Source organism: Xenopus laevis, chromosome 6L (assembly GCF_017654675.1).
Source record: "Xenopus laevis strain J_2021 chromosome 6L, Xenopus_laevis_v10.1, whole genome shotgun sequence".
NCBI classification, from domain to species: domain Eukaryota; kingdom Metazoa; phylum Chordata; class Amphibia; order Anura; family Pipidae; genus Xenopus; species Xenopus laevis.
This window is the reverse complement of record NC_054381.1, coordinates 158451017-158477915: the sequence shown is the minus strand read 5'-3', so window position 1 is coordinate 158477915 and position 26899 is coordinate 158451017. Positions and strand designations below refer to the sequence as shown.

Sequence of the window (26899 nt, the reverse complement as noted above, 5' to 3'; positions counted from 1 at the left end):
ATGTTTCTATATATCTGTAACCTTGTATGAGCTAAGGGGGCCCAGTCTGGTCAGTTAGGGGGAGATTTGGGGTGAGTGCTTATTTGTGCCCTGGGTACCCCTGGAACTATAGCAGGGTGACACCCCAATGTTTCTATATATCTGTAACCTTGTTATGAGCTAAGGGGCCCAGTCTGGTCAGTTAGGGGAGATTTGGGGTGAGTGCTTATTTGTGCCCTGGTACCCTGGAACTATAGCAGGGTGACACCCCAATGTTTCTATATATCTGTAACCTTGTTATGAGCTAAGGGGGCCCAGTCTGGTCAGTTAGGGGGAGATTTGGGGTGAGTGCTTATTTGTGTCCTGGGTACCCCTGGAACTATAGCAGGGTGACACCCCAATGTTTCTATATATCTGTAACCTTGTTATGAGCTAAGGGGGCCCAGTCTGAAGGCCAGTTAGGGAGAGATTTGGGGTGAGTAAACCATAAAAATCATGCAGTATCCTCCTTCATTCACCACTGAAACCCTCAGTGTCGGACTGGCCCGGCGGGATACCAGGAAAAAACCCGACCCCTAATGGGCCCCCACCGGGCCAGTCCCCTGTCCCGATCGTACTTGAAAGAAGAAAATTATGTGCCGCGCTGCGCGCATGCGCGCGGCACCTTTCACTGAGGAGCAGCGCCTTCATGCAAGCGTGCTCGGCGCGTCATAGTAGGGAGGCAGGGGGGTCAGAGGGGGCCCTGGACATTAGTCCTGGTGGGCCTAGGCCCCCCAGTCCGACCCTGGAAACCCTTGTATTGGCTTCAGCGCACACACACACTCAACTGGTCTCTGCGAAGAAACGCAAGACTTTGCATTTTGCTCCAAAATCTGATGAGTGTGTTCTCGCTGGAGCCAACACGAGTTCTGGATATGAATAAAGAAGGAGCATACTGCTCACAGTAGGAGCTAAAATAAGTGTATGGATTTCAACAAGCTGATTTCAGCAACATGCCTTTCCTATATAGAGACCTATAGAGAGGCAAAATTATGTTTTCATCCCTTGAGTTAATGCCCTTTTTTATACAAGAACTTTATTTGCTTTAGTAGCCACAGAATGACACTGCCCAGAATTAGACAACGTGTTATCTACAAAAACCCCAAGATCCTTCTCATTTAAGGAAACTCCCAACACACTGCCATTTAGTGTATAACTTGCATTTATATTATTTTTGCCAAAGTGCATAACCTGCATTTATCAACATTGAACCTCATTTTCCAGTTTGCTGCCCAGTTTCCCAGTTTAGACAAATCACTGTGCAAAGTGGCAGCATCCTGCATGGAACCTATAGTTCTGCACAATTTAGTCTCATCTGCAAAAATAGAAACAGTACTTTCTAATGGCCACCTCCAGGTCATTTATAAGCAAATTGAAAGCAAAGGATCAAGAGCAGACCCCTGCGGTACTCCTCTAAAAACACTGGTCCAATTAGAAATTCTTCCCTTTTCCACCACTTTTTGTAGTCTATCTTTTAGCCAGTTCTCTATCCAGGTACAAATATTATATTCCAGGTCTCAGTATTCCTCAATGTAACCAGTAACCTTCTGGGTGGCACTGTATCAAATGCTTTAGCAAAGTCTAAGTAGATCACATCCACTGCCATCCCAGAGCAAAGGATCCTGCTCACTGCCTCATAGAAGACAATAAAATTAGTCTGGCAAAATCTGTTACTCATAAAATGATGCTGGCACATGCAATATAGTGAAGTATCTTATAACCAATTACCCCTTACTAAAGTTTTGCCACCACTGATGTCAGACTAACCAGCTTATAGATTCCAGGCTGAGAACAGGATTCTTTTGAGAATAGCGACACCACATTAGCAATTTGCCAGTCTCTCGCCGGACCTCCTAAATGATGGAACAGCACAAGTTTTGGCAAATACAGAGCTACGCTCATTTAGTGCTTCAGAATGAATTACCAATGCATCAGACTTTTTGGGTCTATCAAAAAGGAAGGTTTCATTAGCTGGTTAGCCTGATGGTCAGTTAGGGTGAAATTTAGAGTTAGGTTATATATTTAGGTTAAATATTTATCTATATACCCTTGGAACTGTACAATGGAAACTTCTATATGATTTCAAAACATTTTGAGTTCAAGCCCCTCTCTGATGGCCAGCATTAACAGCATTCAGAATCAATGCTGTACCTAGGGTTGCCATCTTTTCATTTGATCCAAAACAGGCGGGGGGGTGGTGACATGTGGGGGCGGGATGGGTGATGTGGGAGGCGGGATGGTGACATCAGGGGCGGGATCAGTGATTGGCCAATTGCCATGTCATTCTTTTCAATGCCCTTGACTGGATTTCCAAAAACTGGGTGCAGGTATGAGACCTGTTATCCAGAATGTTTGGGACCCGGTGTTTTCTGGATAACAGATCTGTTTGTCTACTAGAAAATCATGTAAACATTAAATAAACCGAATAGGCCGGTTCTGCATCCAATAATAATAATTACAAACTACTGTTTTATTATTCCAGATAACTATTTGGAATATTTGGATAACATGAAGTATATGGGAGGCGGCCTTTCTGTAATTCAGAGCTTTCTAGATAACAGGTTTCCAGATAAGGGATCCCATACCTATATTATATGGGACTACTGGGATATATTGAAGAAGATAGAAGACATTGAAAGAAATGATATAATACGATTACACCCTGTCGCCCTGCATGTGGAGTATTTAACAGTCTGACCCAGTGCTTTGGCAATGAATTTCGTGCAACTGTTTATATATTTGGTTCCTTTTTTCCACAGGAATAGAGTAATCGGGGCTGGAAAAAAGATAAAAGTCCACGATGTTCAGCCTTTCCTAAAAAGTTTAGAGGAAGGCCAGCGCAATCTCCAGCAGCCATCTGTCAGTGTAGTTATTCGGGCCAGAAATGGAAATCTGATTGACAACTGATTGCTGATCAACTCATAATTATATGGCCTTTTCTGTTAGAAAGACATCCAAATCTTTTGACTGACCTAACAAGCAACTACTTGTTAGCGACTCTCTTAGAATTCCATAACCTGACTGCCCTTTCAGTGAAGAACCCTTACTAAGCTGATGTCGATACCCTTTTCCTTTCCAGGATACATTGGCTCCTGAGACAAGAGGGAAGCACATTTTGCCTTTAGCCGTTTGTTATTGACTGGTGTATGAGCTGCCATCAAACTGTTTTAGTCCAGTCTACCTGTAAGCTGAAACTTGTGGTGGGGGGGGTGCCTGATTTGGAAAGTGACATGAAGCAGGTGCCATTTAGTGACTGGGCCTCCAGCTCCAACAAGGATTGTCCAGGACTACTTTGGGAAGATCCCCTGTTGAGCTCAGACAAGAGGAGAGGCATAGGGTTCCAAAGTCACATGGAGGGAAAGAATAAATGCCCAGGAGGTGCCCAATGCCACGGCAGACAGTGCCAGCACCCCAGAGCACCCGCTAATCCCTTTGAGCACCCTAGTGAGCAAGGTGCCTTTTGCTTAGGTATTGGTAGAACCAAAGGAAAGAAGTACCTGCAACATAGACACCCCTGATTTGCCTAAAATAAAAGGATTTTAACTACCTGCTACGTAAGGTCTTGGATAAGAGGTCTTTTTTTTTGGGAGAACTGAACTTAACCTTTACATTTACACCTGAAATAAATGAGGGACTGCACCTAAGAAGGACTGAAGCTGCCCACTTGGCCGCTCCAGGATGAGTCTGCAGTTTATTGTGTTAGGGGGTTATTTACTAAAATGCAAATTTATCTCATTGACCCAATAAAAAAAGCTTGACCAAACTTCCGTGCCCAAAAGCTTGACCAAACTCCCATGCCCAATTTTGCCTTATATATTAATAAATTAACTCGATTTAATCGTATTGGTAAAAAAACTCAAAAAAATCGAGCAAAAACCCGAACCGTATGATTTTTTCTGTCATAAACCCACTAAAGATCACGATAACATCAATTTGGGAGTGGTGCCTCTCCCATTGACTTATACAGGACCTCGACAGGTCTGAGATGGTGGATTTTTGGATTCTTCCTTTTTGCAGCATCAGAGTATAATACATTTTTTTTTCCTCGAAAAATTTGAGTTTTGACCCAAAAAGCTTGACTAGAAAAATTTGAGGTTTAATAAATAACCCCCTAAGTGTCACTGTTTGGAATGTCTAGCACTTCATAGCCTGTACAGAGAGATACCATAAGCCTGTATCAGCATATCCCCCCATATATATATCAGAATCCCCCCAAATAGATCAGAACCCCCAGTACTGCTCAGCCTGGGACTGTCTGTCTGTTCCAACTCCCATGACCCCTGGCAGTTCTTGCTCAGATCCAGTTGGACAGAGACAGGTTGAGGAGCCTTGGATCAGACAGTGCCCGGCTCTGAGCTCCTGCTGCTCACACTACACTATCTTTTCTTTTTTAGTCATTTAAGGACGGCCTTTAGCCATAGTTAGCAAGGGAAACAACTGACGTCAAAGTCAAAGTAAACCAAGAGGTCTGGTTCCTGTAGGAGACTGCGAGGAGCTGAGAGTCAGGGAGTGAGTCTGTGTCATTCCACTCCTCAATTGGGAACATCTGTCCGGACGAGTCCCATTCACTGCCTGTAAGTAGCCTACACTATTGTCTTGCACTTCTGTCTTGCACTATTATCCTGCACTTCTGTCTTGCACTATTGTCCTGCACTGCTGTCTTGCACTACTATCCCCAAAGCCTCAGCTGGGGCCCCAGGGACAGAAGCTGTCACACACAGGTAGTATTTTCAATTATTTGGGAACTAAATGTCAGTGCAGCCCCCATTAGTTGGTGCAAGGGAACTTGTGTAAATGTGTGCAAGCCGCTACTGGGTTCTGCATGCTTTGCAGCATAATCATAGTGAATGTGTAACAAAATAAAAGGGCAAGTTGACCTTAAAATCTTCTGTGGATTTACGGATGGATTGCCATTAGTATGTATGGATCTACAAATAAATATAGATCTTGACGTTCCATTCTGTTGCTTTGATAGTTGTTATGATCAGTGGCCCTAGCAACCAGAAAGCAGTTTAAGGGTTAGGCTGAATATTTCTTCATTGTAGGGTGAGTAATGATGTTTTTTTTAACCTATTCTTCCCCAGCCTGTGCTTCTTTTCTTATCATTTGGTTTGGGACATAATCTATTGCTGCAAATGTTTTTGTAGAGTCAGATGATCCTGGTTTTCCATTCCCAGCTCCCTGGGTAAGTGCCTGGTTGGAGTTTCCATATAGTCTTGTTGCCTTTCTCGTTAGTATAGCAGTAATTGTCCATTCATTTGTTATTTAAAGGGCAACTAACAACCATTAGAAACATAGGTTATAGGTTGAACTAGTGCAGCCCTCCTGCATTCCCTGAGTAAGTCACCTGCACATTAAATACCTCTTTTATTCCTGAGGCAGAACAACATGAGACCACAAGACTAGAGTCCCATAATGGGATTGGGGGTGCACTGGGGGGGGGCTTATTTCTATATGGCAAGAAACTGCTTGAGACAGCTAAACACAATGTAAGTTTCTATCATTCTTTAGTTGCCCTTTAAACTCATGTAGGAGATATAAAAATGATAAATTAACCCCATAGTCTCTATTCTGGTTCCCCGTGGTTACAGACTCTATCAACCAGAAGCTTACGGGTTTTCATCATATCTGTGGGAGCTCTACAGTTAAGCTTATAGTGTATTAGATTGTAAGCTCCACTGAAACAGAGGCGGAAATTAATGGGGAGCACATAAAGGACGAAAAAAGATAAATGATAGTAATTGTGTCTGCTACAGGTCTAGGATTCGTTTTCCAGAAACCCGTTCTAGAAAAGAAAAGCTCCAAATTATAGGCTGTTTCCCATACACTCCATTTCATCCAAATAATCTGAATTTTTAAAAATGATTTTCTTTTTCTCTGTAATATTAAAAGAGTCGCTTGTACTTGATCCCAACTAAGATATAATTAATCCTTATTGGAAGCAAAACCAGCCTATTGGGTTTATTTAATGTTTACATGATTTTCCTGTAGACTTAATGTATGGAAATCTCAATTACGGAAAGACCTGTTATCCAGAAAACAAAAGATCCAGAGCATTCTGTATATTTAGTATATGCATCAGGCATCAGCTCCCAGCAACCCACCAATAACCCATAACCACCCCAGACCTGCTTGTGGAACTTGGGGCTTGGGTTCAATTCTGACCAGGGCACTGTCTGTTACCCCCCCCATAACTAGGAAGAATAACGTATAACCCCCCCTAGGCTTCTCTGTCAGTATCTCATTGTTTATTGCTATTAAAGGCAAAGTAGGAACAAGCCCTATAGGAAACAACCTCTTAGCCTGTACTTGTCCTACCCCGCTGTGCATCCTCCCTACCCCTCTGATCTTTCTCTCCTATTCATTTACATTCCTCTTTCCTCTTGTTCTTCATATTTCAGTTTCCGCCGCAGCAATTAAAAGAGGCCTTACCCTTGTTAGGTATGTGATAAGCACAAATATGTACCAGTCTGCTGAGTTCAATGGTAGGTTGCTTGGTGATGCTAGGCAAGCATTGTGCCCTGTTTCATCATCGCTGACCACTGGGGTCACTGTTGAGTAGTAACATTGCATAGAGTGTTTGCTATTTCATTAAAATCTATGGCAAAGATTTTATATTGCCCTCATGTGTGCCTCATAAATTTAATATTATGAGCTGCCTGGCTTCCCTTTCACCCATTACATGCCCTTAACCCTCACAACTGAATGTATTTGCCAAGGAACTGGTTGGGTTAGGCTCGGTTTCACCAGCATAACTGGGGTTCTACCTGTGAGATGTAGAACCCCAACTGCTGCTGTGTCAATAAAATAAAATCATATTGAATGATCGCTGGCACTGTACACATGCTGCATGACATGACTTACTGTGGCTCTATGTATAACTGGGGTTCATTTTGGGGTTTTTTGGAACAGACTGGTCCTTACACCTGGGTGGAAAAAGAGTCTTAGGGCACATTGGGTTTTGGGGGTAAGCTTGAGTTTTTGCAGTCGCTGAGTTACATTTGGTTGAAAGTGAATGTTGGTTCCCTGAAATGTATTGGCATAAACTAGTAGGCATGGCTGAGTTACTACTGTATCTGCCTTAGTATTGTTGGTTGCTGTAGACTTCTTTTTAGTTACTGTTGGGGCATGGTGTGACGGAGAACTTGCTTTAGGTTTCTTTGCAATTTCTATGAAGGTTCTAAGTATAATGTGGGATTACCTGGCACCCACTGCTGTTTGTATAGTTTGATGTATCTGGTCTGGAGTATTTGGTATAATTAGGGGATTCTTGGGACCTTGGATTAATTCAGGTTGGCCTTGGATGATTTGAGACAATCTGGGTTCCTTACTGGGGTACTCTGGGGTGCTGCAAATACCACTGTGTGATGTTCCCGGGGTGGACGGGTGCAATTCAGCAATCTCTCAACTCGGGGAGCAAGATTTGAATTGAGGGTTTGGGGGTTGCTTTGTGCATTATTTGCAAAAAACTCCATGATGCACACCTTTTTGTTGAAGTTGGATCAAAAGCGGTTTATGAAGCCCATATACATTAAAAAAGGGCAACGTTTCAGAACCCTGGCTTGATAAAGAGTTTCCCTTTTTTTGATCTACATGGGCTTAATAAACCGATTTTGATACAAATTTAACAATCATGGATTTTTTTGCATTTGCTCTATCGACCCTAAAGCAAGGGAAGAGTCTTATTGTTATTCATTGGATTGGGTTGAGCTCTCCATCATTGTACACTGTGTATTCTCATTTATGACATTTTTAAGCAGATAGTTAATAAGGGAAGGGTAGGGGGACATAGGAGGGGGGCACTGTGATCAGAGCATTACAATGTTACATGCTGAGAAGTAAAAAAAATAAACATTACTCAACAACACATTCTTTTATCTGAACATGTCTAACGGACCCCATGGGTGAAAGGGGGTTCGGTGATTTAATTAATTCTAGATAAAACCTCCAAGGCAGTCAGACTGCAGATCATTTATATTATACATTGGCATGATCTGCCTGTAGTACCCCCCATGCCTATTTCTTGCCACCACTCAACCATTAAAGGGGAAGTTCACCTTTATATTAGTGTTTAGTATGTTACAAAGAGGCTTACTCTAAGCAAGTAGTCTTTACTTTTTTTTTTAATTATATCTGAATGATTACCCTTCTGATTCTGGTTCTCCCTGGCCTGCAACTAAAATTGCTGTCTGGTTATCAGGAGTCACTGACCCCGGCAACAGAATAACAGATTGACCGGTTGCTATGCCAATACCACCCTCATCATTCACACAATCCCACTTAAGTCCCATCCCTTTAACAGCCCACAAACTCACATCTTACGGGCCCCCCTCCACCACGGGGCCCCTGACTGCAATACCTCCCTGTACTCCTCTAATGGGGGCCCTGGCTATGGATTGTTAGACCACCAGCTTAAGTAACTGCCCTGGACTAAATTTACAAATGTGAACTATTTTTGGGCTGTGAAAGTATATAGTTTTTTATACTGGGGGGTTATAGTTTAATTAGAGTTTAGAGATATAGAATTTTACAGAAAGGTGAGATGCAGTATGGCAAATCCCACGTCCATCATTACAAATATGTCCACTGAATAACAAGTATCTGTGCGTGAAGCTCAAGCTTCTAGATAAGGTATATTTGCCCTTAATACTTTCCATTTGGGGAAACTCAGCAGAGTGTCTGGGCGAATAAAGTGCAAGTTGTACCAGAAAATGAAAGGAGGCAAATGTGGAAATGTAAAATAGACTGGATGGACTGGGGCACCTTACAGAACAGGAAGATGGAACTAAAACACAGTGCGGGTAATTAACTTGTTTATGGCAATGTACAAGAGAGGCAGCCAATGGATGGGCTCCTATTGTTTAAAGTGCCTGTGTTTCCTTTCAGGGGTTTGGTGCCTGGCGACCTCCAGATAAGACAAACGTGCCCTTCCCATCCTGTAGGAGCCTCTTATCCCCTGCTGGCACTGTCTGAGGGGGCAGACATTTATTCTTGTGGCTCCATTCCAAAACCCTTCACTTGATCATCCGAAATAGCCAAGCTTCCCTATAACACCCTCCAGCCTGCGCCTTTCCAATTCACTGCACTGAACTACAACTCCCAGCAGCCCCTGCAAGTCACACTCAACGCTTATCAGGTGCTACCACTTCAGTTTTATCGTAACTCCCTCTCCCGTGTGCAGGTACAGGTATGGGATCCGTTATCGAAACTCCATTATCCAGAAATCCCTGAATTACAGGAATGCCCTCTCCCATAGACTCCGAATTTTAATCAACAAGCTCCAAAATACAATAATTACTTTTCCTTTTGTGTTATATTTAACCTAATATCAATACATTGTTGCTGGAAGAGCATTACTCCTGTAATAATAAAACAGTACCTTGTATCCAAAGCTAAGATGGAGGAATCCATATTGATTTTAGTGTTTTAACTGGTTTTAAGTAGCCTTACGGCACCGCCCTCCAGACCTTGTATCCAGAAAATCCCTGGTCGCAAATATTCCAAATAATAGATCCCATACCTGTACAATATTTACTTTGTACATGTAGGTTTTATGTTTTATGAACTTAAATGACTTTACCAGCTCAACTACCTGTAAGAAAATTGTTATACAGGTATGGGATTCATCCGGAAACCCCTTATCCAGAAAGTTCCGGATTACAGGGGGGCATTCTGCCATAGACTCTATTTTATCCAAATAATCCAGATTTTATAAATGATTAACATTTTTCTGTGTAATAATAAAACAGTAGCTTGTACTTGATCCCAACTAAGATATAATTAATCCTTATTGGAAGCAAAACCAGCCTATTGGGTTTAATTAATGTTCACATGATTTTCTCGTAGACTTAATGTATGAAGATCTGTTATTCAGAAAACCCCAGATCCGGAGCATTCTGGATAACAGGTCCCATACCTATAATAAGATGGACTACAGGTGGGTTCTAGCCCCACCCATTTAATATTTCTTCACATAATTAGAACTGGCGTTCCCAAAATAACACTAGCCTGTAAAAGGATCGTTAATAGACCTTGATGTTAATATTCCTATTCCATCTGATTTAACTGCACATGAACCACAGATGGAGCCTTGGTAAATAATAGGTCCACCACCTTTATTGTTTGATTATATTGCTTCACTGGACAGAAGCCGTGGTTATAGGTTTACCTACTGAATCTATCGTTACTTGGTGTTGCACAGATGGAGCCTTGGGTCGTTCGCTTGCGTCCACCCCACACTGCGGCATTAGCATCTCATTTCGTGGCTCGTCTTTCTTACAGACCCCTTATTGTTGTTTTGGAAATTAAAGTAAAACCCCTGATGGGACGGCTATCTCTCACTGAACTCAGTATAATTTCCCCTATAAATACCCTCGGGACTGGAACTCTGAGAACTGGTCCTTTGTGGGTATTTAAGAAACAAGGACTGCTGAGAGAGTTTATTAGTCTTAGATGTTCCAGGTCCCAAGGATTTGGGATACGGTGCCAATTTCTTGCCAGGGTTCATAAGTAAGACACAACACACCAAAGGCTTTCTATTAATTGCTACCCCCCACCCTATAATTGGACCTATGTTTTTAGAGGTCCATGTAACTTCATAGGAATTCTGCTGAAACACAGGAGCAATAGATTCACAGACAGGCGTGCTGGGCCTTTCTCTGGATAAAAATACCCACGGTTCTGTGTTGTTTAGACTTGCCGAGGGTGCATCTCTGGGGTATTTTTATTTAACGACATGAGAAACAATTTAAAGTCTTCCATCTGGCCTCGTCCAGTAAAAATAACCTTTTATTTTTGGCCCGGCCGGCCTGGTACAAATCATTTTTGATCAACCGCTAAATCAGACTGTTGTGGAAGGTCCAGTCTGGTGCAGAAATGTCATTGGATGAGACAAGCAGTTCCCTCTATAATCTTTCATTAGGAAAAATGCAGCATTCCCAGTCCTGCCATTATTTAAAGGGTAATATTATTATTACTTATTATTGCTGTCAGTCTTTTCCCTATGGGGACAATTCTCATTCTAACCACTTTTCAGTTGCTATAATTATTGAGCGTAGTAACCATCCTGCCCATTCTAAAATCCTTCTGATGAATATTCTCAATGGGGGCTAAGGGTAGGGTTGCTGGAGAAAAGGGGGAGGGTGGATGATGTAGGTGGACAGACTGATGACATAGGAGGAGAGACGATGACATCGAGGAGTGGTCTGGTGATGTTGAGGCAGGGCTATGATGTCACGCATTGAGAGGTATAAAGGAACTTATGCATTATTTAAACTAGGGATGCACCAAATCCATTATTTTTGATTCAGCCAAACCCCGTATGCTTCGTGAATATTCGGCCAAATACTGAACTGAATCCTAATTTACATATGCAAATCAGAAAGAGGGAAGGAAGAAGGAGGGCTGTGCAAGGCTAAAACATTATATTAATTCCTTGTTTTGTAACGAAAAGTATGGCACACACAGGGAACATAGGACAGGCAGAGTATGACACACACAGGGAGCATAGGGCAGCCAGAGTATGGCACATACAGGGAGCATAGGACAGGCAGAGTATGACACACACAGGGAGCATAGGACAGGCAGAGTATGGCACACACAGGGAGCATATGACAGGCAGAGTATGGCCCACACAGGGAGTATAGGACAGGCAGAGTATGACACACACAGGGAGCATAGGACAGGCAGAGTATGGCACACGCAGGGAGCATAGGGCAGCCAGAGTATGACATGCACAGGGGCATAGGGCAGGCAGAGTATGATACACACAGGGAGTATAGGACAGGCAGAGTATGACACACACAGGGAGCATAGGACAGACAGAGTAGGACACACACAGGGAGCATAGGACAGACAGAGTATGGGACACACATGGAGCATAGGATAGACAGAGTATGCCACACACAGGGAGCATAGGACAGACAGAGTATGGCACACACAGGGAGTATAGGGCAGGCAGAGTATGACAGACACAGGGAGCATACGACAGACAGAGTATGCCACACACATGGAGCATAGGGCAGACAGAGTATGACACACACATGGAGCATAGGACAGACAGAGTATGGCACACACAGGGAGTATAGGGCAGGCAGAGTATGACAGACACAGGGAGCATACGACAGACAGAGTATGGCACACACAGGGAGCATAGCACAGACAGAGTATGGCACACACAGGGAGTATAGGACAGGCAGAGTATGACACACAAGGGAGCATAGGACAGACAGAGTATGGCACACACAGGGAGTATAGGACAGGCAGAGTATGCCACACACATGGAGCATAGGGCAGACAGAGTATGACACACACAGGGAGTATAGGACAGGTAGAGTATGGCACACACAGGGAGCATAGGACAGGCAGAGTATGCCACACACATGGAGCATAGGGCAGACAGAGTATGACACACACAGGGAGTATAGGACAGGTAGAGTATGGCACACACAGGGAGCATAGGACAGGCAGAGTATGGCACACACAGGGAGCATAGTGCAGACAGAGTATGACACACACAGGGAGCATAGGGCAGACAGAGTATGACACACACAGGGAGCATAGGGCAGACAGAGTATGGCACACACAGGGAGCATAGGGCAGACAGAGTATGACACACACAGGGAGCATGGGGCAGGCAGTGTATGACACACACATGGAGCATAGGGAAGACAGAGTATGGCACACACAGGGAGCATAGGGAAGACAGAGTATGGCATACACAGGGAGCATAGAGAAGGCAGAGTATGGCACACACATGGAGCATAGGGAAGACAGAGTATGGCACACACAGGGAGCATGGAGCAGGCAGAGTATGACACACACAGGGAACATAGGGAAGACAGAATACAGCAGGAGACAAGGAAAACTATAAGGACCACTCTAAGATGAACAGACCATACTGTGCTACATACAGGCCCAGATTTCAGTCATGTGCGCACCCCGAGGCCACTTCGTGCTGCAGGGTCCTAGCGCCGCCAAATTCTCACACAATCCTTTAACTCCTCCCCCCCGGTCAGGAGCGTGTGTGCACTTATAATGTGGCTGGGCAACATGTCGCCCCTACAGACTTGCCGCCGTAGGCCCGGGCCTTTGTGGCCTCGCCACAAATCCGGGCCTGGTTACATACAATGTGGACACTTTCAGTCTGGGTCTGAGGTGTGAACAGTCCAGGACTTTAGGGTGCGAAGGGTAAAACAATGCAGGGGCCAGTTAATCTTAGTACTAATACCTTTTAAATCTTACACAAGGGAAGCACTCACAGCAGACAGACTTTCATGTGGGGGGCCACAAAAGAGGGGTCATGGGCGGCCAAGATCCCAAAGATACCAAACCCCTGCCTAAGATCTACCAAGCCCCACCCACTCTCTTGCATGCCACACCCTCTTTGCAGCCTGTGAAATGTAATCTTACGTCTCTTGGGGCCCCCTCTCCCCTGACATCAGTTCCCCTGTACCCACTTGATGGCAGCTTGGGAGTGGGTTTGGTTGGATCATGGAAGGAACTGGCACCTTAGTATTACAGGACCCCTATAACTACTAACAGTAACCCTGATTCTAGCACCACCTTACTGGCCTGATGCAGCATATAATAAATATATTCGGGATGGGTAGGTTTGATTCTCAGAATGCAATTCAGTTTGCTCATCTGGGCATTTTGATTCCCTTGCTACTGTGAAGGGGAACCTCAGAAATCAAAACTGCCTCCTTGAATGCCTAAAAACATGAAACCTACAGAAAAAAACCTGCAAAAAGTTTGTTGTTAGGCTAACTTCTCCTTTAATAAAGATTTTGTCAGGTCTCGACTATTTTGTGCAATGTGCTCATTTTCTGTACTTTTCATTTAAACACCAGAATAACATTTACACAAGTAGCAGAGTGAACGCAGATCTTGGGAATTCTCACACTCACGTCAGATTCCATAACAGCGTCAGCGAGTTCTGTTCCAGTTTACGTCACATTCTGTTTAGAGAGTACATTTTACAAGTAGCAGATCGGAACCCAAATTTCCGTGTTCTGGCCGATGTGCGGATGTCACTGATCCTCATGCTCTCCATTTATTCCCTGATCCTGTAAATAACCAAAAATGTGTGTCTCTGTTTTGATATAAATATTTCATATAAAGAAGATCCTTGAAATATGTGAATATTACTCCAATAGCTTCCATTGTGTCATCATTTGCTGCTGATTTACTACATATACTAATCTCTGTGGGACAGCAGGTATAGTAGGGAGAGATGGTGTCTATAGTAACAGTGGATAATAGTCTCTGGGAAGGGAGTGTGACTGTGGGATAGCAGGTATAGTAGGGAGAGATGTGTCTATAGTAACAGTGGATAATAGTCTCTGGGAAGGGAGTGTGACTGTGGGATAGCAGGTATAGTAGGGAGAGATGGTGCCTATAGTAACAGTGGATAATAGTCTCTGGGAAGGGAGTGTGACTGTGGGATAGCAGGTATAGTAGGGAGAGATGGTGCCTATAGTAACAGTGGATAATAGTCTCTGGGAAGGGAGTGTGACTGTGGGATAGCAGGTATAGTAGCGAGAGATGGTGCCTATAGTAACAGTGGGATAATAGTCTCTGGGAAGGGAGTGTGACTGTGGGATAGCAGGTATAGTAGGGAGAGATGGTGTCTATAGTAACAGTGGGATAATAGTCTCTGGGAAGGGAGTGTGACTGTGGGATAGCAGGTATAGTAGGGAGAGATGGTGTCTATAGTAACAGTGGATAATAGTCTCTGGGAAGGGAGTGTGACTGTGGGATATCAGGTATAGTAGGGAGAGATGGTGCCTATAGTAACAGTGGATAATAGTCTCTGGGAAGGGAGTGTGACTGTGGGATAGCAGGTATAGTAGCGAGAGATGGTGCCTATAGTAACAGTGGGAAAATAGTCTCTGGGAAGGGAGTGTGACTGTGGGATAGCAGGTATAGTAGGGAGAGATGGTGTCTATAGTAACAGTGGATAATAGTCTCTGGGAAGGGAGTGTGACTGTGGGATATCAGGTATAGTAGGGAGAGATGGTGCCTATAGTAACAGTGGATAATAGTCTCTGGGAAGGGAGTGTGACTGTGGGATAGCAGGTATAGTAGGGAGAGATGGTGCCTATAGTAACAGTGGGATAATAGTCCTCTGGGAAGGGAGTGTGACCTGTGGGATAGCAGGTATAGTAGGGAGAGATGGTGCCTATAGTAACAGTGGATAATAGTCTCTGGGAAGGGAGTGTGACTGTGGGATAGCAGGTATAGTAGGGAGAGATGGTGCCTATAGTAACAGTGGGATAATAGTCTCTAGATATTTATATAAAAGCACATTCTATCTGTTAATCTTTTTCCATGCTCATTCATTTATCTTCTATTGTATCTGCCCCCTGAGGTGAAAAGTTAAATGTCAGAGGATGGTGGGAGGATGTTATTCAGCAAAGGATTATGGGAGTTGTAGTTCCTCTAGTGCCTCTATCCATGTGCTGTTGGGCTTGAGCAGCGCAGCTCTGTTGTTCCGCTGCATTTTGGGTCTAATCTTAGCACTAAACTGTAAACACACTTCAGGGAAAAGGTTTATTTTGGGGTTTGCTCAGCAAAGCTGTAAATCACTAAAACAATAATAATCGTGCGTTTGCAGAAAGCTGCCGATTTCACTTTGGACTGGCGCCCGTCGCTGGGTGTTAAAGTTCCAGTAAATTGTGTACTCACAAGCAGACATGATATAAATACATCTGCTCTGCAGTCGCACTCTGCTGCAGGGAGAGATAAATGTATGTAAATGTTCCCTATGCAGCACAGCAGGTTTCATCTGAAGCCCTAGGGTCACTCATTCTCATGAACCTCCTGACCACCAGGTACAGTAACTTATAATAGATAATGAAGACCAATTGAAAGGTTGCTTAGAATTGGACATTCTATAACATGCTGAAAGTTAACTTACAGATGAAGCACCTGAAGTACGTCTCCCTATTATTGTCTGCCTTATATGCAGTCTGGCATTATGCCTGGATATCACATAGGCTTCATTTTGGTGGAAGCTGCTGGCATTACAGATTCCCCCTTCTGTTCTCACTAATGGTATGGTCCACCTTCTTCTTCTCTGGTTTTCTTCCCCATTCTCTGCTGGTGTCATGGGCCCCTTTGGGGAGGATTAATTTCATTTATTTGAATGTCTGAGGGCTGATAAAACCTTTGTATGTCACTGACTCGCCCTTCTCAGAAGCACTCGTTGAGTCACATTTACTGAATGGGTGCAAATCAATCACCATTAGTCCATTTGTGATGATATTTAAATAAAATGGAGCCGTTGGAGTAGATAATATAAACCGTGACCCATGCCAACAGATCCACAAAAATCACAACAATGACCTGTGGTCTGGGTTGGACTGGGGGGCCTGGGTTCTGCTTGGACTGCTGTCTCAGGACCCCCCTCCTGCCCTGCCTGTGGTGTATGTACCCCAAATTCAAGTGTGACCAGATGCCCACAAGTAAGCAGTAATAACTGGGCATTGGGTCTTGCTTGGCATCAGGTCACACATGGCTTTGGGTAGATAAACCACCATCTAGGGGTTTCTAAGAAGAAAATCCTCTCCGCCATATAGAAATACTTGTATGCTGGTGAAGTTTCTCCTCTCAGAAACCCCTAGACATCACAGTCCAGGGACCAAGGCAGAATTTTTAGGGTTCCTCTTACTTTTTCCTCCTCAAGTCATACGGCAGATCCTGGTATATATCCTGGTATATGTGCTTGTAATCACTTCTCCAGATGCTGCCAAAAGAAACCAAAACCCTATTTCCAGGGTAAGACAAATGCTATTTCATTTGAAACATTCTGCACCCAAGAACATAAGCAATTCTTCTTGCCATTGGAGGGGCCAGCGAGGGTCAGGGCCTCCCAGGGGTTTTTCCTGTTGTCTGCCTGGCCCAATCCAACCCTGGGTGCAAATTATACTTGGCATGACTCTGTTTAGTAGGGATGCAACTAATCCTCTATTTTAGGATTCAGCCGAATCTTTTGTCAAAGATTCGGTCGAATACCAAAACAAATCCAAATCCTAGAAACACTTAAATTAAGGAAATGAGGGGGAAAGAGAGAAAAAAAGAGTAAAAAAAATAATGTTCTACTTCCTTGTTTGTGTGAAGAAAGGTCGCATGATTTTTTGGATTTGGATTCAGTTGGGCCAGGTACTTGGATTCAGCTGAATCCAGAGACGTAACTAGAGGGGGGCGGTCCCTGGTGCGGGACGTGCAGCCGGGCCCGCCCCCCTCCATACGCCTGGAAACGGCCCCATTAGAACAGAGTGGCACGAGCTGCTGGGGGGCCCTGAGGGGGTGCAGGTCCTGGCCCAATCGCACCCCCTGCTCCCCCGGTAGTTATGCCACTGGCTGAATCCTGCTAAATCCCGAACCAATTCCTGGATTCAGTACATCTCTACTGTTTAATGGTGAGATTAAGAGGAAATTCTAGTGCAGCGGTGACTGGGCTGTTACTGTGGGCAGCGGGTAAAAGAAGGGTAAATCTCTTTAAATACCCTTTAACCACCACTCTGTATATTTATATATATATATATATATATATATATTCCTTATTTAGCTATAATTGGGGGTACTGTTAACCCCCCATTGTCATCGCTCATTCTCCTGTGCTGTGAGAGTGAGGAGGGTCCAGGGACACTAGTACAGTGATCACACTTGCAATCTCTGTTAATCTCTGTTAAAAGTTAATAGGGGCACATTTTGTCCATCCAGTTAGACTGCCAGCAGAGTTCTCCCCTTTGCTTATTACAAAAGCACAACTGACTGTACTGACTGTATTCATCAGCAACTGCTCACTGGATGATTCAAACCCATGTCCCCGCTATACACACTGTATTACACAACAGTTGTGTCATTCTTATTGCACCACATCTCACATACCCGCCACTAGATTATCTCTAGATTTAGGAACACCGTATTTGGGCACTTTCAGCAGTGACCCCCAAACCAAGGATTTAGCCAAACGCTTCCGGAGCTTTTGCACAAAACATTTAATTTCTTGGGATGGTTAATAAACTGCTTCTATCTCATAGCTCGGGCCTTCATCAGATCAGTGATAAATCAGAGCAGAAACATAAACAGCCGGAGATAGAACTGTAAACAGGAGAAGATCGCCCTCACAGGCTCAATGAGATGAAATAAACCCCTGTCCTGGGGCTGCAGATAGATAGTCCAAATAAAGAGCTTATGCTTCACCGTAAATCACAGCCGAGACTCGGGTACTGTCAACAGTAAGGATAATCTCTTTTCTGGGGCTTCTCCTTGTTTTTAGGCACTCTAAGAATATGAACATTTTGGTGGAAAAAAGAAGTGGTTGTTCACCTTTAAATTAGCTTTTAGTATGACGTAGAGAGGGATATTCTGAGACAATTTGCAATTTGGTTTTCATTTTTTATTATTTGTGGTTTTTGACTTATTTGGCTTTTTATTCAGCAGCTCTCCAGTTTGCAATTTCAGCAGTCGGGTTGCTAGGATCCAAATTACCCAACAACCATGCACTGATTTGAATAAGAGACTGTAATATGAATAAAAGAGGCCTGAATAGAAAGACGAGTAATAAAAAGTAGCAATAACAATAACCTTCCAGGGCCGATGTGTTTTTAGATGGGGTCAGATGACCCCCATTTGAAAGCTGGAAAGAGTCAGAAGAAGTAAATAATTCAAATACTGAAAAAAAAAGAAATAATGAAGGCCAATTGAAAAGTTGCTTACAATTAGTAATTCTAGAACATGCTAAAAGTTTACTTCAATTTTAATATGGCGATACACTGGCAGATTTAAGATGCCCATTTGGTCGTTTCAGACCCAGTTTCCTTTCCTCCGGGGCTTCAGATTAATCTATCAAATCTATCAGACAGGTATTAAATTCCCATCAGGGAGTTGGCTCATTGCTGTGGCTCTTTACCGACAGTCTGCATTGGCTTTTGAAATGATCCAATCCTTGGCCCAAGAGCTAACAGTTGCATCATAACTGGGGATGATCAGCACTGTGTGGTTCCCTTTTGTCTATTAATGTGGTCTATTAAAAGGAAGGATTACCCTCGCACACCCTGGCCGTCCTGTCCTAAACGAATCCCAGGTGCTCAGTGAAGGAGGCGTTGGCAACCTTGTGTTCAGTGTGAAAGGGAGAAGAATCACTGGCATAGCATGGGTATTTCTAGCAGGGAGAGCCCTTGCTCGTTTATTGCAGATGCAACGTTTCGGGGCGTAGCCCCTTTGTTAAGCATGGGCGTAACCCCTTTGTCAAGCATGCTTGACAAAGGGGTTGCAACCCGAAACGTTGCATCCGCTATAAACGAGCAAGGGTTCTCCCTGCTAGAAATACCCATGCTGTGCCAGTGATTCTTCTCCCTTTCACACTGCACATAAATGAGTGGATCCACCACCAGCAGACATATTGGCAACATGAATGGCAACACTCAACATGGGGCAGATATTGGCCTGACAATGTCCCTTGTCTGCAAGGTCAGCCGGTTGACTGTGTTAGAATGCCCGCCGTTTGCCTTTACCATTCTATCATGTGAGTGCTTCTGGCTCATCTATTTGTTCTCACCCCAGATGCCATGAAAAACAAACAATCAAGGATGAATCCATCAACTGCCTTCTAATCAACGACTCTTCATTATTGGCAGGTGGGTCTAATGGTTGACAGGTGAGTGGTACATTCCACTTCCCCGCATGGTCCATGCTGTTGGTACCAGGGCCAAGGAAACCCCTTTCTTCTGTGTTGGCTTGAGAACCAAGAACTTCAAGTTGCATCTTCTGCCAGTGGCTTCAAAGGTAACCAATACTTCTGTATATTTTAGACTCTGCTTTTCTTTATGTTCCCTTTTGTGTAGGCAGGTAGAGGATAATCATTGCTGTGTAGTTTATAAGGGGAACTTACATGCCAGTCATCATTTCCCTGGGGTTTAAGAGCATAGTGTAAGTACTAGGATAGGCCCACTAGCAGTGTTGGACTGGCCCATCGGGATACCAGGAAAAGTCCCAGTGGGCCCAGGTGTCAGTGGCCCCTCATGCTGCTAAACATTTGGCCTATTTCATGGTCATTCCCTATTTCGATGAGAACAAAGAGGCTAAATAGATGGAAAAATAGATTATAGTATGTAAAGAAAAGAGACAAGGAGAATAGAGGTTGAGTGAGGAGAGGAAGAATAAAAGTACTAAGAGTGGGCCCCTGTTTAAAAGTTTTTGGGTGGGCCCCTGGTGTCCCAGTATGACACTGCCCACTAGTAATGTAGAAGTCAGGCAGTTGTACTTCAGTAACAACAGTGGGTAATGGTGACTGGTGTTACTGTTGCCATCTTGGCCCTACTTTTGCCATCTTGTTTTAAAGCAGAGATCCCCAACCAGTGGCTCGTGAGAAACATGTTGCTCTCCTTTCTTCCAGTGGGCTTAAAGCAGGTGCTTATTTTTTAATTCTTGGCTTGGAGGCATAAAAACCATTAGTACTGCCAAACAGAACCTCCTGTCGGCTACCAGTCTGCATAGGGGCTACCAAATAGCCAATTGCAGCCCCTATTTTGCACCCCCAGGAACTTTTTGCATGCTTGGGTTGCTCTCCAACATTTCTTACATTTGATTGTGGCTCACATGTACAAAAAGGTTGGGGACCCCTGCTCTAAAGCCACCATCTTGCTCTGCCATACTTGCTAGGCCCAATTATTCCTGCCTAATCCTGCTGCTAATTTGCTTCATGCTTACTTTGCAGATAAACAATGGAGTGTCTTTTTAACCAAAAGCTTGTCTACATCAACAAATCAACTGTGAGGATGTCAAACAGCACCTCTTCCTACACCGACACCCCCTCAGTCAATGAACCAGAGAGCCCAGATGACATTTTGTACACCAGATTTTATAGACTTTCTGTAGCGTTGATGGTCATCAATATCCTCATTTTCCTGGTGGGAATAGTACTGAACAGCTTGGCCATCTATGTGTTTTGCTTTCGGACAAAGACCAAAACGACATCTGTTATTTACACCATCAACTTGGTGGTGACGGATCTCCTGGTGGGCCTTTCTCTGCCTACACGCATCATCATGTACTACAGTGCGGGAAACTGCAAACATTGTTACTTTGTGCACAGCTTCACGTACTTTGTCAATATGTACTGCAGTATCCTTTTCTTGACCTGCATCTGCGTCGACCGCTTCATGGCTATTGTACAGGTGGAAGCATCTCGAAAGTGGCGAAACCCCAACTACGCCAAGTTAATATGTATCTGCATCTGGATCTTTGCCGTTGTTGTCACCTTCACCATCTTGACGACCACCATCAATCACCCGTCCTGTTGCCTCTTTCAGCTTTTCTCTCTCACAGCTTTTGAGTATTTTGTACCCCTGATAATAATCACATTCTACACCTTACGGATCATGTGGGCCTTGTCTAGATCGACTCTCATGAACCAGAGCAGAGAGAGGCGCATGAAAGCCGTCCAGCTCCTCATCACGGTACTGATCATCTTCACTGTTTGCTTCACGCCATTTCACGTAAGTCAGGTGATCCTCTGCATCAACTCCTCCATATCTCTCGATGTCAATATTGTGGTTTATCATGTGACCGTCACCCTGAGCAGCCTCAACAGTTGCATGGACCCTATTGTCTACTGCTTTGTGACCAACAACTTTCAGTCAACAATGAGAAGCATCTTCAGGAAATACCAGCCAGAGCCAATCAGTGTAAACATAGTGAATCTCCACAAGAACTCCAAAGGGTCAGGCACGATGACCACCATATCCAACGCCATAGTAAGCCTTCCCCTACAAAGTAGCGCCCTCATATAGGAAGTGTCAGAGGCTTTGGTTACTCTGGAAATGACATTTGAAGGCCTGAAACTGAACTTACTCCTATTCTAACTGCCAATCACTGAGAGTTTTGGGGAGGGGGGGTTGTAATGCATTCCACAGAATGATCCTTTGCCTATCATCTTGGGAAAGTACATAATGAAGATATCTTTCATAGTTGTTTTCTCTCTCATACTTTTGTATCACACTGCTTACTTGATCCTTTTTAGCTTGATTTGCAATAAATTATTTTATCTATGCTGAACGATCAGTCAATGTGTTCTTCAATGCCCCAGAACAGGAGGTCTCAGAAGCAATAGTAATCACAGGTCATGTGGAAGTATGTTGTGTATTCGCATACTATGCATTTGTGGGTGATAAGAAGGAGGGTATTTATGTCTGAGAGAAGGAGAGTAATGTTGTACATGAGAAGTAGAGTACTGATACCTTACAGTAAACTAGTAATGTTTTATAGGAGTATAGAAGTATAGAAGGAGTATAGAAGTATAGAAAAAGAGGAGTAAGTTATATGTACAAAAAAAGAAGAAAGAGACTATTGATGTTTGAGAAATGAAGACTTTAGGACAGAATAGCAGCAACAGTAGGACAAGATGAAGGCAGTAGGGGCGAGATGGAGACAGTAGGACAAGATGGAGGCAGTAGAGCATGATGGAGACAGTAGAACAAGATGGAGACAGTAGGTCAAGATGGAGACAGTGGATCAAGATGGAAATGGTAGGGCAAGATGGAGACAGTAGGACAAGATGGAGACAGCCAGTCAAGATGGAGACAGTCGGGCAAGATGGAGACAGTAGGACAAGATGGAGACAGCCAGTCAAGATGGAGGCAGTAGGGGCAAGATGGAGACAGTATGACAAGATGGAGGCAGCAGGACAAGATGGAGACAGTAGGACAAGATGGAGGCATCAGGGGCAAGATGGAGACAGTAGGACAAGATGGAGGCAGCAGGGCAAGATGGAGACAGTAGGACAACATGGAGGCAGCAGGGCAAGATGGAGGCAGCAGGGAAAGATGGAGGCAGCAGGGAAAGATGGAGTTAGTAGGGCAAGATGGAGACAGTTGGGCAAGATGGAGACAGTAGGAGAAGATGGAGACAGCCAGTCAAGATGGAGGCAGTAGGGGCAAGATGGAGACAGTATGACAAGATGGAGGCAGCAGGGCAAGATGGAGACAGTAGGACAAGATGGAGGCATCAGGGGCAAGATGGAGACAGTAGGACAAGATGGAGGCAGCAGGGCAAGATGGAGACAGTAGGACAACATGGAGGCAGCAGGGCAAGATGGAGGCAGCAGGGAAAGATGGAGGCAGTAGGGCAAGATGGAGACAGTTGGGCAAGATGGAGACAGTAGGAGAAGATGAAGACAGCCAGTCAAGATGGAGGCAGTAGGGGCAAGATGGAGACAGTATGACAAGATGGAGGCAGCAGGGCAAGATGGAGACAGTAGGACAAGATGGAGGCATCAGGGGCAAGATGGAGACAGTAGGACAAGATGGAGGCAGCAGGGCAAGATGGAGACAGTAGGACAAGATGGAGGCATCAGGGGCAAGATGGAGACAGAAGACAAGATGGAGGCAGCAGGGCAAGATGGAGGCAGTAGGGCAAGATGGAGACAGTGAGGCAAACTGGGGACAGTAGGACAAGATGAAACCATTAGGAAAAGATGGAGACATTAGGACAGGATGATTAAGGATATTGGTGTGTGAGACAAAGAGAATATTGATGCACATTAGCAGAGTACTGATGTCTGCGAGTAATGTTGTATAGGAGAAGAAGAGTACTAAAGTATAGAAGAACAGTGTGTTACATATAGGGAAAAGAAGAGGGAGACCATTGATTTCTGAGAAAGGGGAAAGTTCTGTTCTATAGGAGAAGACAAGTATATTAGAATATTGATGAATAGAAGTGAAATACTGATGTATAGGAGAAGTGGAAAGCTGATGTCTGGAAGAAGGGGAAGTCAAGTTTTAAACGATATGAGTTCTTATGAATAGAAGGGTAATAGTGATGTATAGAGGATGTAGATCATTGAAGACAAAAAAAGAAGAATTTTCATCCCAGGGACCTATTCATGCACCATCCCCAGTCTGTTTGCTTCCCATCCCTCCCCAACCCTTCCACTTTCCCTGCATGGAGGGTCTTCCTACTCACTAGCCAGAACCCAAACATTATATATATATATATATATATATATATAGCCTTTAGTGAATATCATGTTCTTTCCCTGATCTCTGTACTTCTACCTGCTCATTCCCCAATTTCTCTCTGCACTCCCATGTGCCTCACTCTGTGCCCTCTATAGTTTCCATGAGCCCCTCCTTAGTGCCCTCTATAAATGTCTGTGGGATGAGAGAGAGAAACTATATAAGGGAGTACCACTATCAAAGAGAGAATATTTATACTTGTTGTTATGTATGTCTGCTCCATCTATATTTGTATTTTTCAGAAGGGAATAAGAAGTACTGCCAAGTGAGACCAAATGAAAAGGTAAATTATGTTTCCTCCAAATGTATATCTAAGCTGTAAATCCACAGGCCACAAGGACACCCCATTTATATACCCCTGCACCAATATGTAGTCCAACAACTTGAAACTGGGGAATGTAGCGGATGGTGGAGCTGGTGCAAAAGTTCCAGTGTTTATCATTCAGAGTGATCTTCACTGACCCCCAAAGTGAGGTCAAATCCCCAAATCCCACAGATGGAACTCGTATACTGTATATGATATAAATGCCTTAGGATGACACAATGTTTCTCTGAAGAAGGAGATTAAATCTTCTCTGATTAGACGTGTTGGAGAAGTGAAGCATCTGAGAGAGGACAGGCAGGGGATTATTATCCAATCAGAACTGCAGTGGGGCCAGGAGAGACAGTTCAGACAGCAACGTGAGAATAGAGAACCAAGAGGTACAGGGGAACCACAGATGGGACATCAAGAGACACTGTATCAAGTATCACCCCGGCTCCGGTCCCACCAGCGCTTCTTACTCACTTGCACTGGGATTCTGAGAGCCGTTTATATAAATATACTGAACAATCACAGCAGGAAATCAACTAAATGTGCCTCTTACTCTAAATTTAGGCATTTCTTACTTACAAAGGAGAGTGTCAGTCAAAGCACAAGAAGCAGAACACTCTAAATAGAAGCAGGACCCTTTATTTAGCTTTTAAATAGGAAATATGTCCAGTAGTGTGGGGGCTGCCATATTGCTTGACTGACACATTCTGCACAGATATTATACCAACAGACCTATGTATTATTGTAATAAAATATCAGTATGTCCCCCAAGTGACACCCACACACACCCATTATTCAATGATGAGAATCACTTTACCTTTAAATTAAGTTCTATTATGATGTAGACCAGTGATCCCCCAACCAGTAGCTCCTGAGTAACATGTTGCTCCCCAACCCCTTGGATGTTGCTCTCAGTGGCCTCAAAGCAGGAGCTTATTTTTGAATTCCAGTCTTGGAAGCAAGTTTTAATTGCATAAAAACTAAGTATAGAGCCAAGTAGAGCCTCCTGTAGGCTGCCAGTTCACATAGGGGCTACCATATAGCCAATCACGGCCCTTATTTGGCACCCCAAGGGACTTTTACATCCTTGTGTTGCTCCTCAACTATTTTTACATTTGAATGTGGTTCACAGGTAAAAAAGGTTGGGGACCCCTGATGTAGAGAGTGATATTCTGAGACAATTTGCAATTGGTTTTCATTTTGTATTATTTGTGGTTTTTATTTAGTTATTTATGAGTTATTTAGCTTTTTATTCAGCAGCTCTCCAGTTTGCAATTTCAGCAATCCAGAAGCTAGGGTCTAAATTAGCCTAGCAACCATGCATTGATTTGAATAAAGCTCCCCATAGACGCAAAGATTTGTCTTGCCGAACGACCGATTTTAGCGAAGTCCGACCAATCCTTCGAAATTTTCGTGCGGTTAGTGGGATTCGAACATCTTACGATTTTTCGGCCGACATCTGTCAGGAAATTGATCGGCCAGGTTAAAAACTCTTTGTCGGTCCCAGTGCAATGTATCTATGTTTGCAGGGCCAAGCAGCTCCCCTTTGTTTTCCTGCCAAATTGGTCTTTTTAGTTGATGGACAATTCGTACGATCGTTCCGAGATGAGGATCGGATCTTTTAAAAATCTCAACATCTATGGCCAGTTTAAGAGACTGGAATATGAATAGGAGAGGCCTGAATAGAAAGATGAGTAATAAAAAGTAACAATAACAATACATTTGTAGCCTTACAGAGCATTTGTTTTTTAGATGGGGTCATTGACCCCCATTTGAAAGAGTCAGAAGAAGAAGGCAAATAACTATAAAAAAAGAAAAAATGAAGCCATTCTATAAACAGCAACGTTTAAAAAGCATTACAGCACATCAAGGTGCACAAAACACATAAACAAATGCCACATTAGATACAATTGTGATGCAGTGGATACAAAACAAGTGGATACAAGTAACAAATGCCACAATAAAAAGGTCAAACGCCTAATGCTAATATTTAATACTTCATTTATATTGCAAATAAACCATCTGACCACTACATTAAAACTCTGAAGAAAGAAGAGAAATAAATGTGTCAGTATCATCTATACCAAATATCCACACAAACCAGTGAACATGTAAATTAAAGCACTAGGAGAAGTACATTGTATAATATAAAAAGACAATAACAAAACAAATAAATATAAATACATAACGAAGTTCCTACAGAAAACTTCATCAGTCCCGTAATCCAGAAAAGGGAAATAGTGAAAAATGATCATATTGATTCTTTCTCTTTATTCTCATCCCTTATTCAATGCGTAAAACAACTCAGCTCCCATTCTCTATAACCTCTAGGGACAACACTCCCCAAGGAACTATTTGGGGGCATTTTTTTAATACATTGTTTATAATGGCTCTAGGACCCACAGAAAAGAGCATTATGTATAAATATTGACTGTGCTTCGAATGTTTTATATTATTATGGCTCCATCTTGTGGCTGTCAGAGAATAAGCAGAAAATAAAGCAAATCACTTGGGAAATTGACACCCGTGATATTGTTCAATTATT

At 43.5% G+C, this 26899-nt stretch overlaps 1 protein-coding gene across 2 annotated transcripts; it reads left to right on the top strand.

Moving 5' to 3' along the window:
* Window positions 1-4372: 4372 nt before the first annotated feature.
* gpr20.L (G protein-coupled receptor 20 L homeolog) lies at window positions 4373-22078 on the top strand. Of its 2 annotated transcripts, none has more exons than XM_018268291.2 (3): window positions 4373-4592; window positions 19665-19812; window positions 20744-22078. In XM_018268291.2, exon 3 carries the CDS (start codon window positions 20751-20753, stop codon window positions 21816-21818), a length of 1068 nt encoding a protein of 355 aa, XP_018123780.1. In that variant the 5' UTR covers window positions 4373-4592; window positions 19665-19812; window positions 20744-20750; the 3' UTR covers window positions 21819-22078. The 2 variants fall into 2 exon arrangements, with proteins under 2 accessions (XP_018123780.1, XP_041422596.1); XM_041566662.1 differs by having other exon boundaries at window positions 19591-19812.
* The last annotated feature ends 4821 nt before the right edge of the window (window positions 22079-26899 follow it).

Excerpts from the sequence above, each read along its gene's own strand:
- gpr20.L (XM_018268291.2), top strand. The coding sequence starts at position 20,751 with ATGGAGTGTCTTTTTAACCAAAAGCTTGTCTACATCAACAAATCAACT.